The 20,240-nt window shown below is 35.3% G+C and overlaps 4 protein-coding genes across 7 annotated transcripts; 2 read left to right on the forward strand and 2 right to left on the reverse strand.

Moving 5' to 3' along the window:
- The first annotated feature begins 365 nt into the window (after nucleotides 1-365).
- On the forward strand, nucleotides 366-2,009 carry RpS27 (Ribosomal protein S27). The gene is made up of 3 exons (XM_053759603.1): nucleotides 366-515; nucleotides 861-1,080; nucleotides 1,862-2,009. The coding sequence occupies exons 1-3, from the start codon at nucleotides 510-512 to the stop codon at nucleotides 1,888-1,890; spliced, it is 255 nt and encodes an 84-aa protein (XP_053615578.1). The 5' UTR covers nucleotides 366-509; the 3' UTR covers nucleotides 1,891-2,009.
- A 508-nt stretch (nucleotides 2,010-2,517) lies between these two features.
- Rfk (Riboflavin kinase) lies at nucleotides 2,518-6,149 on the reverse strand. Its single transcript, XM_053759601.2, has 3 exons — nucleotides 5,745-6,149; nucleotides 4,805-4,956; nucleotides 2,518-3,393 (listed from the first exon to the last, which is right to left on the reverse strand). Exons 1-3 carry the CDS (start codon nucleotides 5,881-5,883, stop codon nucleotides 3,169-3,171), a joined length of 516 nt encoding a protein of 171 aa, XP_053615576.1. The 5' UTR covers nucleotides 5,884-6,149; the 3' UTR covers nucleotides 2,518-3,168.
- An 892-nt stretch (nucleotides 6,150-7,041) lies between these two features.
- Nucleotides 7,042-16,899, forward strand: LOC128678217 (E3 ubiquitin-protein ligase Arkadia-like). Of its 4 annotated transcripts, none has more exons than XM_053759607.1 (13): nucleotides 7,042-7,447; nucleotides 7,846-9,479; nucleotides 9,592-9,708; nucleotides 10,260-10,420; nucleotides 11,698-11,933; nucleotides 12,428-12,510; nucleotides 12,712-12,801; nucleotides 13,238-13,323; nucleotides 13,784-13,871; nucleotides 14,469-14,572; nucleotides 14,979-15,065; nucleotides 15,448-15,581; nucleotides 16,519-16,899. In XM_053759607.1, exons 1-12 carry the CDS (start codon nucleotides 7,324-7,326, stop codon nucleotides 15,569-15,571), a joined length of 2,934 nt encoding a protein of 977 aa, XP_053615582.1. In that variant the 5' UTR covers nucleotides 7,042-7,323; the 3' UTR covers nucleotides 15,572-15,581; nucleotides 16,519-16,899. The 4 variants fall into 4 exon arrangements, with proteins under 4 accessions (XP_053615582.1, XP_053615583.1, XP_053615585.1 ...); XM_053759608.1 differs by having other exon boundaries at nucleotides 14,472-14,572; XM_053759610.1 differs by having other exon boundaries at nucleotides 7,849-9,479.
- LOC128678218 (uncharacterized) lies at nucleotides 16,351-18,430 on the reverse strand. The gene is made up of 4 exons (XM_053759612.2): nucleotides 17,925-18,430; nucleotides 17,407-17,555; nucleotides 16,921-17,032; nucleotides 16,351-16,618 (listed from the first exon to the last, which is right to left on the reverse strand). Exons 1-4 carry the CDS (start codon nucleotides 18,200-18,202, stop codon nucleotides 16,471-16,473), a joined length of 687 nt encoding a protein of 228 aa, XP_053615587.1. The 5' UTR covers nucleotides 18,203-18,430; the 3' UTR covers nucleotides 16,351-16,470.
- Nucleotides 18,431-20,240: the final 1,810 nt, after the last annotated feature.

The raw sequence follows: 20,240 nt of genomic DNA on the forward strand, positions 1-20,240 counted from the left end.
ACGTTTATGATTTTGTAGTGTGCTTAGACTACTCGAAATAAAATGCCAATGAGAAGAATGGAAGTAGAATAATTTATTTTACAATATTCACATATATTTATAGTACAACATTGTTATTTAACTAAGTATCAGTATGATTTGGACGAACGAATTAAAATTGACATTCCTAGAATTTTGTCAAGCAGAACCGATATTATGGAATTAAATTTAAAAGATTACAAAAATAATGCAACAATTACTTCTCCGTCATCAAGCGTGAGAACTGTATTGAGAACGTTGCGTGCGAGTGTGTATCCAAAAAAGTTGTCGCCGATATTCTCGCGTGAGTGTGGAGCTCCGATAAAAGTGAATGGAAATGAAAACTTGCACTAACATGAACGCAACCAAAAAACTACATCGCAATAGAACGCATTACATTTTAGTTTATTTTTGGCCGATCGACAAGACAAGCCTAGTCTATGGCACATTAGCTATCTTTCCTTTTCCGGTTCTGCACTAAAGCTGTAACCATGCCGGTGTGTATTTTTATTTAGAAATAGAAAATAATCGCGTTGTGTTACATTTGTGCATTAAATAACTGTGTTTTTTTCGTTTCTACGGAATCCCAAATGAAAGATACGATAGTCAGCCTATTTGTTCAAGACACACAATTCGTTGCTTCAGACAGTGTGATACACATGGCAAAAGCTGACATGTCAGACCTAAAATCTCTGTTTAGAATTTATGTGGACGTATTTGTGATACGTAAAGATTGAATTTGTACATGCAGAACTTCATTTTACTGCAATTTGGCATAAATAGAAATTCCAAAGAAGTTGAGTGATATGGTGCAACTGATAACCTAAACGTCAAAATTTCAGCTCGCAATTGACTTGCTGCACCCTTCGCCCGCGTCGGAGAGGAGGAAACATAAGTTGAAGAGATTGGTGCCACATCCCAATTCATATTTCATGGATGTAAAATGCCCAGGTTGCTACAAAATCACGACAGTTTTCAGTCACGCACAGAGGGTGGTCGTATGCGCAGGTTGTTCCACAATCCTCTGCCAACCCACCGGAGGTCGTGCTAGATTAACTGAAGGTAAGTAAAACATCACTTTTTAATATATATGCGGTATAATAAATTGTATGGCATGTTATATATCAAGAGTTGTTATATTTTATTGATTACATACCATAACAATGCAGTAAATTAAGTTTCATGTTTTTATCAATCATTTTTGAATGTTTACATTTTCTTGAGATTAATTGAAATTATATAAATAAAGTTTCTGTTAAAAATAACAAACTACTTTAAAAAGGCTACAGAGTTATATACATATATTTACAACAAATGCCACTCCCTGCAGTTTGTTGCCTTGATTTTGATTATATTATCTAAAGATTAATGTATTTAGATAATATTAAAAAAATATAGTTTAAACAATTTTTAAAATTGTGACGAATGTAAATTATGTTGTGTAATATTTTGTCCATTGTGCAACAATAAGAAATAGTGCAATATTTTATCATTTCACCCATTCATGCAATATGCAATGAACAATAGAAGGCATTTGGGAGAGATCATTATTTTTTTGACTTAGAAGTTGCCAATCTCATTCAGCCTTTTATATAGTGAATCATCCCCAAAGATTTTATAATATCTTAACATGCAAACATGTTGCACCTGCTCAGCCCACTCAGAACAATAAACAACAAAAAAAACTGTCTTAAAGAAAGTATAATGGTATAATATCAGTTCATTCTTAATTTGTATGTAGGAATGGTGTAAGAGTGGATAATCCAGGTTCCATTTACATAATCCCCAATACTGTAATGATACCGAATCATGAAAAATTAATATAATATGAATTTTTTTACAGGATGTTCATTTAGGAGAAAACAACACTGAAGAGTCCTGGAGAAGATCCCCTAATTTAAGTTTTTATTTCCAAGAGTATGAAGGAGTGATATCTTACAAATTCATTATATGGATCCATTAAAGCATTAATAAAGGCTTTTTCAAAGGGATGATGTCTTTCATTTGAAATATATTTCATTACTAGTTGTACCCAGTGGTGTTAACTGCATAATTATTTTTTTTAAATCATGTATTTATGTACAGTAGCACCATCTATAAAGTGCCATTGACTATCGGACTTTATCCAAGGTATCAACTACTTCAATACAAATTTTCATAAAAATTGGCCCAGCGCTATTTAAGTGTGGTGAAGAAGTAAAAAACTTATTAGTGGGATAGTAACTCTTTTTTTTCAGGGGTGACAATGGGAACAAGTTATTCTTGACTGAGTCATTTAAAAGGTTAAAATTGAAAACTAAGTTTTGCTCTAAGTAAATAAATCAAACTCTAAGTAAATAATCACACTATTCATGTTACTTATTAGGAATACTGAGTGTATTGAGTTACATATTCAAGAAACATTTCTCATTTGAGTAGCAGAAATACAAATCAAAGGGTGACTCAATTGGAAGAAACAAATTCCCAATACCTATGTTCGGAAAGATTAAAATGCTTACAAATTTTTAATAAAATATATTTATTACAACAATACAAAATATCACAAGTGCAGGAATTTGCATTAACAAGTTTAACATTACCTTTAGTTTAGTAGGTACCTACCTACTTTAATATAATTTGACAGTGTTCTATTTATTGGTAGGTAAGATACGATTCTTCTTTAAAATCACCAAACATTTATACTCTCCAACAGCAATAATTCGAATTATTGTCAATAAAAACGATAAGATAAAAGATAAGTAATGTCATTAGAAACTCAAAACTTCTCCCAATTTAAATCCTTCATAATATAAACGATTTACATGAATTACTGAGATAGTGAGTATAATTTTACGCTTTTATCAAGAATATATGGATGCACTCACCATCATCTCTGATAAGTAGGTACAAAACATTATATTATTCACAATGCTAATGTACGTATACTCATCACTAGGGTAAACATGTGTCTGCTTCGGCCATTATAAAAGTTAATTATGCTTTTGCCCGTAGTTTACAAAGCTTATATTGGAAATTGTATGTAACAATAAATTAAAATATTAATTAAATTGAATTTAAAATAGAACATTTTACTAAATAGTATGTAAGTACTTAAAAAATAAAGTAATAAAATTAATAAATTCATTTGGTTTATAGAGGTAGAAATAAAAATTATTTTTCTCCTAGTTTGGAGGAGACAAAAAAATCGTGGTTTACCAGCTTTTGTGCATCTGGAAAATCTAAGAATGTAATAGCATTGGCAATATCTGCATTGATGGCCAATATCAGTTTATCAAGAGAATCAAAGTTCATTTCTGCTCTCAAGTACCCCACAATGATTGTTTTCAAGTATTCTCCATAGAAGTCTGGACCGCAGTAGTGTATGACGTGAGTTTCCTGAAATTAATATGAAAAATACCAATTATATGTAGTCAACTTGAATAAGTACTAAAAAATAGGAACCAATATGTACTCTCAGCATAATCTCACGTTCTCGGCAGACTGAATGTATTTCTTGAACACAATGAACTCCAAGATTGCTGCCTATGCTGATACAGCCACGTTTTTTATTAATTACTAGCTTTTGCCCGCGGCTTCGCTCGCGTGAATTTCATAGAAAAATCTCAGTAATTTTTTTATCGCGTACTCTGTAAGACTATATCATATGATTCATATTCGCATTTTTTTCTCATCTTTAGTTCAATTTCCTGTTTCCCGCTGCGTGTCTCGTCCCGCAAACTTGTCCAATCCCGCTTCCTGCTATTTAATGTAGATATCCCGTACCGTTTCCAACATATTGTGTAATCATATTTTTCGCAATGTGTCCCATTCCGTTTCCCTTTTCCTTTCCCTTCCCCGTTTCCCTTCTAATTATATCTATATCAAACTTTCATCAATAAAAAAAATTGTTTATATTCTGTTTGCACCTTTCTATAAAATTGTAAAGTAAATCGGCTCCGTGGATTGTTATTTTAATTTTCCTACAGGACCCTCCTCATTTTCCGGGATGAAATGTCTATTAAGATGTTAACCCGGGATTCCGGGGCATTTTTGATTCATAATTAGTTTTTCAATTATCCTACGGGAACCTGACCATTTACCAGGATGAAATGTATCTAATTTTCCTACAGGACCCTCCTCATTTTCCGGGATGAAATGTCTGTAAGATGTTAACCCAGGATTCTGAGGCATTTTTGATTCATAATTAGTTTTTCAATTATCCTACGGGAACCTGACCATTTACCAGGATGAAATGTACCTAATTTTCCTACAGGACCCTCATTTTCCGGGATGAAATGTCTGTAAGATGTTAATCCGGGATTCCGAGGCATTTTTGATTCATAATTAATTTTATCCTACGGGAACCTGACCATTTACCGGGATGAAATGTATCTAAGATTTTAACCCAGTATATAAGGTACCTAAGTATATACCAAATTTCAAGCAAATCAGTCCAGTAGATTTCGAGTGATGCTCATTCAGACAGACAGACAGACAATAATTTCCAAAACTATATTTTTGTCATCTATATCAGTAACTAAGTATATTCCATGAAGAATTTTAAAAAAATATCCAATGTATAAATTTGGCCTTTCTTCAATTTCATTATATGTATTAATATGGGGTACAAATGTCTAGCTATGCCATATTTTAAATTTGCCAAAAGAGGCAAACCAAATATGTATTCGCTATCATTAATGACAGCCAATACATACAACTGTGCATTGTGAAGCCCATGCTTCTCCATAGGAGTTACTGAAAACTACTATATATCATTGTATAAAGATGTACTCTTATTTATACATACAATAGACATTTCTTCATTTTTGTAGAAAGGACACCAGCCTATGTTTGCAACCATCTTGTAGACAGGCCCCCCACCAATCTTTGCAAATCCATAATACACACCAGGCTCTATTTGTTCAGGTAAAGTTTTCACAACACTGAGTGGGTAGTTTGCTGAAAAATAGTTATATGTAATATATTATTTATAGTATTCTTGGTAATGTGCTTCATTGGACACACATTTTGAACCTTGTGTATATGAATCTTAAGTTTGTCTATAAATTCTTTAAATAATATTTTGGTTTGCTAAGGTGATTCAATTCAGTAATCAATTCTGTGTTTGAGCAAAGCATTTATATCAATGAAGGTTATCATTGTGAAACCTGTTTACTATACAAATAGGAAAACTTGAAGGACTATGATTAGATTACACTGACATAGATTCTTTGTTAGTTTATTAACTAGAAATGAAGTAATAATGAGATAAAGTTGTAGGAATGTATATAAATTGTGTTTAATATTTGCAGCTATATAATCATACACAAGTATCAAAAATACACTTATTTGTTATAATGTATGCATGTTAAAAAATAACATACACAAAAATTAAACCATTTTGAACCTATTTGTAACTATTTTACTGTTAACCAATTTTAAGTTTGGTTGAACTTTGAGCCTTGATCTCTTTTTCCTTTTAGGAAAAGATTTAACCAAACTTAAAATTGGTTAACAGTAGTTTAATTTTACAAACTTTATTAAGAAATAATACATATATTGGTAAATCATTATTTTTAAACTTTCTGGATGAATCAAATTGTTATTCAGATCATAGCACATATCATTAGTAAGATAAACTAGATTTACCTTTTTATTTGATTCACTAAAAAAGACAAGAAAAAATTAGAAATTGATAAATGCTGATGATCATTGAATGCATTACTCTTGTTATACCATTTCTGTACCTGTGGGGCAACCCAGCTCCTTGGATCCTCTTCCGAAACCTTTGATTACTTCTCCTTCTATAAATAGAGGCAGAAAAGGGCGGGACATTTTAGGAAGTTTAGATTTTATTGCGTTACTCAGTAATCTGATAATCAGCATGAATTTTTTAATTGTCTCTTTACATATATATTTTTTAAATAGGTACTTTGTCCTTTTTTAATTTAGAAATTGGTGAAATCGTTTTATAACGAATAGTTACAAAAGGTTAAACTAATAAGGTGTATATTATCTAGTAACAAATTAATGTTTCAGCGATCACAATCAGCCAACACTTGCTCTCAAAACAAAATCTAAATTGATTGAATTATGTAGACACTCAAGCTAAGCTCGCACACACACACGTCACCAAACTGACAGAACAGCTGATAGGTAGGTATCAATGGGTAGGTAGGATTTATCAAATGTTGCCAGCCGCTCGATAGTTTATATCGATAGCGTTTCTTTAAACTGTCGATATCGAGAAAAAAAACAATAATTTTGATAGTATCGATTTGCAGTCTAATCTGAAACCGAAAGGAAATGCCGAGCCATGTAGTTACCTACATAACAATAAATCAATACCTACCTACATAAATTCATTGCACCTTGTATAACATTAGTTTTTTTATTTTACTTGTTTATAGTAATGGCCAGACGAAAGCCGTATGCCGCTTTGCTCTTACAGTTTCTTTTGTTATGGCATGGTGGCATACGACCACAGCTGGTGTTTGGCCATTACTATAAACATGTAAAAATATATTTCCTCGTTTCATACTTTTTAAAGCGCAATTTGCAGTATGGTAGTCAGGTTTTAGTTTTTGAACTTAATTTTATTCTGTTCTGAACACTATTTCAAGTTATGTTCCGCATTATTTGTTTTCGAAGTTCTTTTTATCTTATGGAAAACTATTTTTCCCAATATTTTGGCACCCGAATATGCTACATTGTTGTATATTTTTACAAACTAATGCTTACATAATGAAATGAAATACTCTAAAATAAATCCACATAGCAAAAGGCGGCAAAGCTTTTGTGTACCTAAAATACAGTGCTGTACTCTGGCGGGATATAAATGTGCGGTAATACTCCCTATTCCGATTCGTTATTAGGTTTATGTGTGGGAAACATAATGTGTGCAACCCATTGTAGCCCCTGTTGTACGAAGTACTTACTAAATTCATGGTGCAGCCGCTCTTATTAATCAATGTCAGTAATCTGACTTAAATTTCAGCTTCAACAATTCACTCATTCATTCCATTCACAAAAAATATTCAATTATTCATTCATATTCACTCACAACTGATCAATGTAATTAATTTTTGAGTCGTAATATTTCGTTTTCTTACTGATTTGCTCTATATAATTTTTCAAAAACAAATTTTGATTGTATTATTATTTAAATTAAATCAGTGGATATTCATGGAATTTTGATTATGTTCCAACAATTGTGAAAAACCTATAGTACTTACTCCATGTTGGTTGTGGAAAGTGAGCAACTCTTTTGTGTGTGTCAACTCAACTATTTGAGACAACAATGACGATAAATGTTTGAGCTATAAAATGACGGAAAAGGGATTCGAGGGTGATCAGTCTTCATCCTCGTGGGACATCCCTGGTCCGTCATCATTGGCCGCTATCTTAGACACAGTATTTACGTCTACTGCATCTGACCATCAGAGAAATGGTAAATATCTATGTTAGGTACAAATGAAATCTGAAAAAACACTGATGAATACATAAACTTTGTGTTTATTCTCTTTCATGCATAAACTCTACTGAACTAAACCACCGTGAATAGTTCGGTTATTTTGTACTTTACTTTGTCACAGAAGCCAAGTCCCAGGATGTTACATATCATATAAATGCTAACAGTGAGTTTAGGAATTGTCGTTATTGTTGAAATAGTTGTGTAAGAATAAGAATGCAAATAGTACACTTTAAGCATTTAAATTAGGTTTTTCTTAGGTTATTGGTATACTCAAATGTACATTGTGTATCAATTTATGTTAGTTACTGGAAATAAAGCTTGAGATTTGTACTAAAAAACTGTAGTGTTGAATAGTTATTGTTTTTTAATTTCAGAAGAAATGGAATGTGATGCACTATTTGCAGAGAGTGATGATGATGTAGAAGTAATGCCAATGTCTTCTGAAGCTGCACCAATGGTGAGGGACATTACTCCAAAGCCAGTTTCTTCAAATTATGTGAATTCAACTACTCCTACTCAGCCTTATGAAGTAAATGTAGCTGCTCTTTCTCATCCTATACCATCCCACACTCCAGTGCCAGAAGAATACCAACCACTACCTGATAGTTCTAGTTCACTAGGGTATGTACTTGGTGACAACTCTGAAGGACTTTCTGCAAATGGCCAGAGGAGATATTCAGATATGAATATTAGATACCAACCAAAACCTGTTCCAGTGGGCTCTAGAGGTTACTACTACCCTAACTATACGCAGTATGCAGCAGGGGTGAGACCAGCTCAAGATTATTCATTTGTTCCATATCACTCAAATAATGTTATAGTTCTAAGTGATGATTCTAACTATGTACCTCATGCTCTACCCTACACAGTTCCATCTAATCAGCCTCAAATAGGGGATAGTAATCAAATGTCTGGTGGCTACCCAAATATGTACCCTAATAATTATAATCAACTGCATCCTGGGGATAACAATATTACAGCCGGTAATCAAGTCCCAAATCATTTAGAAAGGCCTAGTAGAAAACTAAATATATCTCCCAGGAGGAGACAATCAAGAGAGAATGAAGGTAGTGCTTTTTTTATAGAAGTGAGTTCAGAGGAAGAAGATGATGCTACACCTAGAAAAAAGCAGTGTGATAACAGTATTGGTCATCAAACAGCTGGAAGCAGTGGCAGCAGTAGCAGAGGAAATAGTAGCCAGACAAATGATGCAGGAATAAGTATTGATGTCAAGAGAGAACCAGGTGAACAAGCCGATATAGCTAATCCAGCTGAGAGTACGGCCATCATCACAGTATCAGAGAACCTCCTACCTCAGCTTGAACAAAGATATCGCAATCAGCGCCTCACTCAAAATTGTCCTCATGCACAGCCCTCCACTTACAGATGTGTACAAAACTCACCAGTGATACACATAAAACAAGAGAACTTTGGTTGTGTTCATAACAGTAGTTCTGGTTGCAGAATTAATCATATACCCAATACATATTCACATGTTCATATAAGCCAGAATGAGTTACATAGGCGCAATTCTAGTCATTGTCACCATGCCAATGGGTCTCACCACCATCACCATCATCATCACAGAATGCATACATCATGCACTCATAACACAGAAGGACCAGTTCTACCGAATCCTTCTACATCCCAGGTAAAAGAGGAGCCAAGGACACAAAATATTAAACAAGAGACTGATTCTTCTCAAGCACAAAAACAAAGGTTGGAAAATAATCCTGCTCCGACTGCACCATGTCCAATCAAAGTTGAGAGGAATAGTGAAGCTTGTGTCAAAGTGGAACCCGGTGCTCCTAGTCCTCTGAGGCCGATGGAAGTGCAACAAAATGTGACTGTAAAATGTGAAAGGCAAAATGAGGACAGTAGACGTTGCTGTGACATTAATGCTGCAGGAGACAGAGCAGCCAATGCTTCGCCACAGCCGGGCACCAGTTCTGGCAGGCCATGTCAGGCTCAGCCGCAAATTGTAGAAAATAGACCTACAAATACACAGGTAATTAAATGATTGTCATTATAACATAACCTACAACACTGAACTATTCGAAGAATGTCCATACTAAAAAGAAATATTCTTTTTTACTATTTTACTGTTTTTAATGTTGCAGGAAGATCAATGTTATGAACAAAATGCAGTGTTGTCAGCACCAGACTTGCAGCTAGATTGGGTCTCAGATTCAAGTTCAGATGATGATGTGCAGCTCTTGGAAGAAGACCCTAATCCAGTATGTTTTTATTATTAATCTAAGTCTAGTTTTAATAAAGAAAGAAATATGAAATATAATAAATAATAATATGGTGTTGGTTTGACCAACTTCATCTGAGTTCTGAAATGAGTGTATTCAAAGTATTGCCATAGCTAGGTTTACCAAAACACAAAAGCGTGATACAAACGGGTAATAAATCTAGGTCTGCTCGGTTTCCTTATAGCTAGATCGAATCTACCGGGCGAGTGAATGACAGACAGGGAGTGCTAGATTAATTATACATGTGTGGTGTTGTAGTATAAATTTTGATTTTTATGTGTGCTTAATGAGAAAGATTTGAATAGATAAGAATGTCAATGAGTATTTGTTTTCTTTTCGTTTTTCTATTTATATTCAACAATTTGACACATAACAAAAATTTTCTTAAAATCTTTTTCCCATATCGTGTACGCACGCATTATGTAAAAAAATTGAGAATTGTGGACGCAATGACCTGCTACGTATTTTATGTTTCATGGTAGCCCCCCAGTATTCTAAAGTAATTGTATTTTGAAATGTGGTAATCGCAGCGTGCAGTGATAGACTTGACAAGTTCGCCGGGCCGGGCGCCGTCGCCGGCCGCGGCGCCGGCGGATCCGCCGCGGCCGACGTTCGATCAGCCGCGCGTGTTTCCGCCGCACCCCCTCTCTCACAATGCACACCCGCCGCATGCGCATCTACTGCGCACGAGGTATGATATTTCTGTAATATATATATAAGAATATTTTTATGTCTTTTTACCTGACAGGGCACTGGCCCTGAAGGACATTTAAGAATTCTATACATTTAATACTATGAATGCTAATGTATGTCTGTCTCGCTTTCGCCGATAAACCGTTGCGCCGATTTTAATGAAATTTGAGACAACAGCTAGTTTATTTTTCTAATTGTTCTAGTTGCAAAGTAATAAAATGAAATGTTAAATTGTAAATGAAATGTTATTTGTATTAGCGGCTAAACTATTAATATTTTAGAATCGGATTTTCAAAGGAAACAATTAACTTACAAATCCATCATAACATTATTCAAACTTACTGTTTCATAAGAACAGCGTTTGTCGAATGTTTAATCAGCAGTCGATTTTGCGTAAATAATTAATTATAATGTGGTTTATAGTTTCGCCATGCATAGTCGGTTTATTTTCATTTTGAACTGGAAATTTTATAATAACTTTGTATTTGTGGATCTTTATTGTTGTCGTGTTCTCTGTTTTATATAAAACGGACTGTTTAAAACGATAGACACTTTAAAAATAGTTTTTTAATGTCGTAAGTTCCTAACATTTGATTGGAATATGTTTTCATAATTTGTGGTTTGTTATAAATTAAGAAATCAAAATTCATTCTCAAAGTTATTAAAAATAATCATGTAATTTTTATTTAATTATTATTTTAAATCTATACACTTACTATTTTATTTGCAGATATAATTATTTGAGAGATCATAAAGAGGTGAAATAGCACCATACCTTAAATTTTATTTATACAGTTTGTGTGTGTAAAAACTATTTTACTTTAATGTTGTATGATATTGAGAAAATTGAAATTTCAATCCCTGAAGCATGCGCGCGCGGCTGCTGGACAAAAACATATAAAATATTAGATTTTGTCATATTAGTTTAAATTCGTACCAGTACCTAGCTGTTGAGACCGCCGGCTCTTGGTATGCGGAAGCAAAAGAGTTTGTGATATAGGACGCCGTTTTACACTTTTGCGAACGCTAGAACAGACACAAAAAGAAGTAACAAATTTATTATTGTTATAGTATTCGTGACTCTGTAAAAATGCTAAGTATACCTTGGCCTGACATTCGCTCTGCTTCTAAGGTTATCCATGGTTGTTCGAAGAGAAAATGCGGTGTGATGGAACCTTTGAGCACGGTGCTTACAATATTTTTTATTAAATTTCCTGTAATATGTTCAATTAGTTTGTGCAATATACATAGTTGTAAATAAAGTTGTGGTTGCAGGGTCCGCGTGGGCGGCTGCATGGTGTCGTGCCGCGGCTGCTGCTGCGCGGGCTACGGCGCGCTGCAGCCTCCGCTGGCTCACCACCCGCCGCATCACCCGCCGCACCACCCGCCGCACCACCCGCCGCACCACCCGCCTCACCACCCGCCTCACCACGCCCCGCCGCACCACGCCCCGCCGCACGCCCCGCCCTCTGCCACGCACTTCGTGCATCACACGCCGCTACACGCGCACAGTATGTATCATTTGTTAATAGATAATAGGTACTATGGTGTAGGGTATAGGGTGGCCTACCTGGCCACCATATTTGATGACTTTGGAGACGAAAAGGTAGGAAAGCGGACAATGAGCTCTAACGCTTTACGGCTAAGGAAGTAAAAGGGGTAAACGTTTAGATGTGATACTGTTGCCTGCCTGGCGTGTGGTTTCTCCTTAGTATAGCAACTCCATATACTCCCGTGGATGTCATATGAGACGACAACAGCATTCCCAAGGAGTGTTGATGTCAGACAAGCGGCTGATTATGAAATCACAGCCGAAACTTTAACATTTTATGATTATTTTTTTACACTGAAACAGTTCGGCGAACTTACTTAAACTTGGCGGTTTCGAAGTACATACGGCTTTCTAATATTGCGATAAAAAATAGACATACAAACTACGCTGCCTGACTTCGATGACAATATGAAGGAACCATAAAACTAGAGAGCTAACATGTTATATTTCCAGTGGGCGAGCGGCGGCGCGACGTGTCGCTAGCGCCGCCGTACCTCGTGCACGAGCGGCTCTGGCATCGGCAACAACACATGCTGGTTAACATTTCATTTGTTTTATTTTAATTATTGATTGGGCGCATTCAGTACTTCTGAAATGGAGAGACCATAGCTAGCTTTACCCCTCCTCTGAAACAAAAGCGAAACGCATGCGTTATCAAATCGTTTTGTTCATACCTAATAGTAAAAACAGCATAAATTTATATGTAACATGTGCAACAATGTTGTGAACATTCCCAGGAGGTGCAGCGGCGCAGTATGATGGGCGACATCGGCGGCGGGCTGGCGCTGTCGCCGTACATATCGCCGCCCGCTGCGCCGCTCCTCGCTGTAAGTTAAGCGTTTCTTTATTGGCTGTGACGCCTCATATACCTATCAATATATAATATGATTCCACCAAGCTCGCCATTGATTTTAGCAACTCTTGGCTCTGTCCACCCCGTAAGGGATAGATGTGATATTGTATGTTATTTCACTATCGGATGCCTGCAATGCTGCACATAGGGTACCTTTTAAGCTTATATTCTGATTGAAGTGAATTACGGGGCGTGTATATCAAATGAAAAAAATATTGATGCTTTGACAATTTCTAGTACGCCGCCGCCGCAATAAACAATGGAATAAACTCTGGTCTTCGAAGCTTAATAATAATATTTGATATCAAAATGTATAAATAACCAAAGACCGAAGTCTTTTGTACGTGGTACGTACAAGTATTACATTTTTTGATAGAAGATCTAATCAAGGAATAATTTTTTTTTTCCAGTTTCCAGATGAACTGGAACCCCACGATCTGAGTTCGAATCGCGTGTCCCAAGGGCTCCCGTCCGGTGTTTCCCCGCCTATGATGCTGTGAGTAATTTTTTTTTTGTTTGCATTTGATTGTTGTCTGAATTATGTAGCCGGTCACAAACCTCACGAGTTTTTTACTACAGCATATTGTTTTTTGTAAACAAATGCTAAATAAAAAAATAATAAATAATTCATTTTGTAAGAATCGAAACTAAAACAATGTATTTATACTATAAAACTATATTTATACTATAAAACATAAATTTACACATTATGTTACAATTTTTCTTATATAATTTTCACATGTCACTACAAAAAATGTAATATTGTTTAGAATAGAAAAACATACATTAGCACACAACAATGAAGACAATTTATGAACATAAGATACTATGAAGATAGAAAAATGATATAAAGGCTTTTTCTTCTTTTTCTTTTAGTGTTCTTCTAATATCAATCCTGAAATAATAAATGATTTGTTAACTTATTATCCACAATGTGATCAATTTGATTGTTCTAGTGAGGGTCCGCACATCCACCACCACATGCACCACTACCTGCAGATGCACCCTCCGCATCTACACATTTCCATACAGCCCTCAGTCATGGTATGTTCGTCTAGACGGAAAAAAATTATAGACTTCGTTATAATTAATCTATCGTTTCGCAAGAAAAATAAATGCGTATTAGAGAGTGCTAATGTCTTTTGCACGTGACCGTGTGCCCAGTTTTACAAGGCCCAACCTGCCGATTTGTATGAGATGAGCCTGGAAGTTATATGGAAATCTTCTATCTCAATTGGGTATGCTAGCCGTTTTTAGTTTTCTTTGTTTTTCTGTTAACCTCTCTTTTTTTATTTATATTTTTTTCATGGCTGTGATGTCTTAAAGCCTAGGGTCCGCTATAAAATTTAATATTTTAACATTTTGAAGGTTATGTGGTTTTATGACCGCTTGTCATCAACACTCATTGGCAATGCTATACACGCCGTCGGTGGGGGATATTATTAAAATGCGCGACTTGTGTATGTAAACGCTTTCAATGTGTTTAGTAACTATTTCATTGATACAGTTGTTTCTAAGAACGGTATATAAAGAATAGTAAAAAATAGCCTAATATGTTATTCTAGGTTTCGTAAAAATCTGTCTAGCAGTTTATGAATTTATTCGTAACAAACATATAATATTAGCACGTATTTACTCCAGCAGTCGTCGGCGCTGGCGGCGCAGATGGTGGCGGTGGTGTCGGCGGCCGAGCGACGCGCCGAGCGCGGCGCCAGCTCCGCCGTCATCGAGCGGAACACCTACAGGTAACGGAGCTTCTGACGACTCCTGCCAACGGACACTTCAATAAAATAAACAAAACATTCATTCTATTTTCATCTCCGAATCTATATACACTTTTTTGACTACCTATTTAATTTATATTCCGCTAAAATCAATTTAAAATTAGTTTTAACAATTTCACTGAGCAGAAGCGAGAAACAAATATAACAGCCCTTGCCGACTTTTAGCTTGTCATCAACAAAATCAGTGTTATTTATTAATCAGTATTAAAATTTGCGCAAAAAAGTAAAACTAATAACCCCGGGACAATATAAACTTATTATTCATCATCATCTGCCTTATTTATCTTATCCCATTCACAAAGTCTGTTCTTTCCACAATTCTATTAATACGCCATAGAAAATATTTGAACTCACGAATTTCTTACAGACACGCGTACGCGGCGCCGGCGCCGCACCATCAGGATGAGAAGTGCACCATCTGTCTGTCTATATTCGAGGTCGACTCTGACTGCAGGTAACTGGATGTTATATTCATAGCTATATTAACTAATTTTTTAATTCTAGTAGAATTAAAAGTCGTAAATTATCTCCTGGGTGTATTAAAATCGAAGAGTTTATTTAGAAACTAGCTTTCGCCCACAGTTTCGTATGTAATTCTCTGCGAACGCAGAACAGACATGATATACGAAATAAACTCGAAGGCTACCGAACGGATTTTAGTACAGTTTTTATCAATAGATAATGTAATTCCTGAAGGAAGGCTTCGGTGTATAATTTATTTTGGATTTACCTGAGCGACGCCGGGACAAGCTGCTTGTTAAACCATATTTATCAAATACTCATCTAAGGAGTGTTGTTGCTATGGAAGAGAATGTATGCAAATTATGAATTCGCAGACGGCTGCCGTGCATGCACCTATTCCACATGGAGTGCGTGGACCAGTGGCTCAGCACCAACAAGCACTGCCCCATCTGCCGCGTCGACATCGAGACGCATCTCAACAAGGACGCCACCTTCTGAGTGCGGACAGGTATATAGCTCGTACAAGCTACAGTCATGCCCCATTGCCCAATCGCTCCGTCATTTTAACGTCCGTCGACAGACAACGCAGATTGTATAAAGTTTCGGTGTACGTCACAGTTCAGTGTCAAAACCTATAGAAAACAAGTGATCACGACGAAGCTACAACGTGGTGTGTCGTCGCATCGGAGCGCGACTGAGCAATGGGGCATGACTCTTATTCAAAAAGATTTTAAAGATCTTACAATGCCTAATCTACCGCTTTGTATTTGAAGGGCCGAGAAGTTGTATGTGAAACGTCTATCTCATTTGGGTATGCTAGCCCATCATCTTTAGTTTTCTTCGTCTTTGATATCATATGACTCACTATTCACATTGCATAAGTGTATGTAATACATTCAGGACCTGTTTCACAGCTTGCTGATAAAATATCTGATAGCCTATATGTGACACATCAAACAGCGTTCACAAGTGTTGGATCTGGCAAATAACTTTTGGAAGTTTTATCTAGCAGGTTGTTTATCTGTCAGATTACAATTTGATATTTTATCAGGAAGTGGTGTCCACCACTTCCTGATAAGTCCGAGAGGGAAGTCCCGGGACGCAGCTAGTATCTCATAAAATTCTCGTCCTTATATTCCTTCCGCCCTTATACCATGAGTCTTGGTCTGAGCTAAAAATACTGAGAGGGTTCGAAGTGAATATAGTGGTTAAAAATATTTAAAAAAATATATAATTAATGAAAATAATAAATCAGAGATTTGTAAATAAACATAATATTATTTTTAAATTCATTTATTTAAGTTTTTTATGTTTAACTTTGTACATTAGTAATTTAAAGTAATTACGAAACTGAATACAATTCTGTAAGTGAATAGACTAGTTACGCTATAATAGCATCAAGTTTTTCGTTTCTTCCTGTCTTGTTCAGTAGTGCCTTGTTCCAGCTTGTCCTGGAGCTGCGGGGAACTGATGATGGCCGCCTGCTGCAGCGCCAGACTCTCCTGCTGCAGCTCGTGTGTCAGCTGCTTCTGCATGTTGCACGTCCTGACACAAACATACTGCCAATCATGTACATATTACCATAATAACATATTGTATTTACTTTTTAAATTTTGTTACACTTATTACAATGTTAGCGGTCAAAAGAAGTGACTATTGTTGATTTAAAAATAAGGCTAAATAATATCGAATGTCAATGAACTACGCATAGTTTATAAAATATAATTTTGTTGTTCTTGACAAACTGATAATTTAAGGAAAAAAATTGGAAGATTTTTTTAATTACACTATGAAATAATGCTTTATTAAATGTTTTTTCATTTGTATTTGTTTTATTATTGACTGACCTGCATGCTTGGTCTATCCTCTCACATATAGCATCTGATGCTGTAGTGTTTCCAGAAAGGTATGATATTTCAGCAGCTACTGTGGCCAATTTTTCTGCATAGTCCATATATCCTGAAATCAAATTGGTAATGTTTGAGATATGAATGCATAATATTATACTTCCTACTAATAATAAACATGAATCTGGTGAAAATGGGTTGGTAAATTTTGTACTTGTATAGAGAAAAGTATTTTTGTCATAAAATTGATGAGTTGTAGCAGAAGATGATCTCGAAGACATAACACTAGGGTTGCTTAGGTTCTGCACAAGGTAAATTTAATGGGTCACTGCTATTACTAGTGAACCTGCATCCAAAAAAAGGGGACTAGAAACTGAGTGAAATGGTCCCACATTGGGGAACCCATATGGTGCTTGTGTTGGTGTCCCTAACCAGGAAATAATGATAATAAACCCACCCACCAATTACCCAGAAACTAGTATGTACCAAATAATGTGCGAAGATTGTGCTTGAGGTCTCTGAGTGAGCCCCTTACTGCCACCAACTCATCCCAATGCTGAGGTGGTGTTGCACTCTCACCCCATTCTAATGCTTGCTTCACCAAACATATTTCCTTTGTAAGTGCTTCCCTCAAACTGAAAAACAAATTAGATAGAAATATAACATATTTTGTTGAATTTGGGAGAGACATATGTGTGATATTGTAATTTATGTATATAAATTAATATACATTTAGGTTCCCTAAAAATTTAATTTTGTTTTTTGACAAGGTTTCAGTGCACTATGAGTGACTATGTCAGCTTCATGGGGGATCTCTAATATAAACAGTATCTAGCTTTCATAATGGTTGTCCACAAGATATAAAAGTATAAAGTAATATTTTAAAAAAGCTCTCGGTGGGATGTAGCAATAACATGTCCCACTGGTGGTCAAAAGCCTCCCTTATCTCTTTCCACGTGTCCCTTTCTTTGCTAAAAATATTATTGTTAAAAATTAAAACATACCGTTCACTAGTGTCATGTATGGCTACCAAAGTTACAGTGAGCAACTGTGTAGCAGCATTCACATTCACTGTTGTTGCTTGCCGTATCAAGAACTCGTGCTCCAAACTATCTTCACTCCATGACATATTCAACTCGCCGAACTCATTTTGGTTATCTTCACAATATACAGTGCCAATAAATCCTATTGTTAATGGGGTAACCATCCTTATTTTTGGTATCAATGTCCTTTGCGCCTTGGCAGCAGATCGGAGAACATTCACGAGTTTCGTTCTAAACATTATGGGTATTGAAAGTTTTGATAAAATGGCTTTTGAAATACTGTTAGTTACATCATAAAGAATAACTTTATAATACTAGTACTCTATAAATTTAAATTTATCAAAACCTTTTTGTGGAGGTTAGTTGGATTTGTTTGTTATTGTACGTCAGCTGGCTGGCTCTTCTCCCTCAGTCCTCACAGGTCATCACCTATTGTCCTCCTCACTCACTGTCAAATGTAGCTAGTTTAGTTTGTGGATTTAGTGAGTACTTCGCGGAGGGCACATTAGATAAAGCTCAGCGCAGATGGCGTTAATGCTACAACTAAGGTATACAAACATTGCCAATGGAGGCAAAAAGCGCCAATTTTCAATATTGTTGCAGATTTACGATCAAAAATACCTTCTACGCAATCGTGGTGCGAGTTTAAAGGAAAAAACAAGGATTTAGTGCATTACCTTTAAAATAATAACACTATTTTCAAGACAATAAAGAATATTATTATTATTATTTTAGGTTATATTCTGCATTATTTAGTCAACTGTGGTCATAAACTGATATTAACTTGATTTTGTCTGAAGATATATTTATATATACATATAGACATATTTTAATAAGTCTTCACGTATGAAGTATGCCGCTTGTTTTCGACCGTTTACTGGCTCGAAAATTTTACATATGGCGTATCCCATAATTTTCGAAGTTTTTTTTATCTTATGGAAAACGAATTTTCCCAATATTTCGGCACCCGAATATGCTACATTGTTGTATATTTTCACAAACGAATGCTTACATAATGAAAGGATTAATAAAGTGCTCTAAAATAAACGTTTTAATCGACATAGCAAAAGGCGGCAAAGCTTTTGTGTACCTAACAGACCTAACATATAGTGTCGTACTCTGGCGGGATAAATGTGCAGTAATACTTCCTATTACATCATGGGTCGGACGTAGATGCTTTTTTATAGTACACCATATTTTCTTTACGGTTGCCTTGGATTCCACCCACACACGTTTTGTTTAGGACATTTTTATACACACCTTTAATTGGATTTGATGTATAAATATCAACAATCCCGACCATTCGAAACAACATAGAATACTTATGGATTGATTTCTGTAGATCTCACATATTAGAATAAAAAGGTACCTACCTACAAAAAAGCCTCTTCAAAGTAAGCTTCGGGCTTCGGCCTAGGCTTGCCAACTCTAAACAGGCATTTCCGGGATTTTCCAGCACGGCATCCGGGACTTTAATATATACATATATTACGCAGGAATAATAAAATAAAAATAAAATTTGTTACATATATTTCTGGGGAAATGCATCAAAAATTCATAGCGTTTTCCTAGCGCAAAATAAATATTTACGAGCTATATTAAAGTTAAAACCCTGTGATAGCTGCAAAATACATTTTCAAGAACTAAAAATCCCGATTCAGAACTCTCCCATCATTATATATTTATGAAACTGTTACTCTTGTAAAATAGAATATTAATTTATTTCACCGTGTGTGTCGAGAGTCAACGTCGCTCAGACAAGCTACTCCTAGTACATACTACATTTCTACACAAGAGTAAAAATATACGAAACCCTAATAATCTTAATACTTTTAAGAGAGAATTGCTCCAATTATTTATTGACAAAGCATATTATTCGGTCAATGAATACCTTAATGACAAATTTGACTAAGTAACTCATTAATTTACTAGTTGAATATTTTATTTCTATAATTTGATATTTATATATACTTGACATAATAGATTACCTATAGTTAGTTTCTGCATGATATTGTTTTGTGATGTAATAAATGTAACGACAAACGTATTTTATAAAAACGGCGGAACATATAGAGAACCGCTCTTGTATACCATTTACTGTACTACCTATGTTCACAAAATAAATGAATTTGAATTTGGGACACTATCAACACATCCGGAATGGTAGCAAAAAAACTAAATCATACAATAGAAAAAAATAAATACAAATGTATGTATACAACTTAAACGAATGAACCACCGAACGCTCTTCAAGCGAAATACGTAATGCGTAGGTGA

The sequence above is a fragment of the Plodia interpunctella genome, chromosome 19 (assembly GCF_027563975.2).
Source record: "Plodia interpunctella isolate USDA-ARS_2022_Savannah chromosome 19, ilPloInte3.2, whole genome shotgun sequence".
NCBI classification, from domain to species: domain Eukaryota; kingdom Metazoa; phylum Arthropoda; class Insecta; order Lepidoptera; family Pyralidae; genus Plodia; species Plodia interpunctella.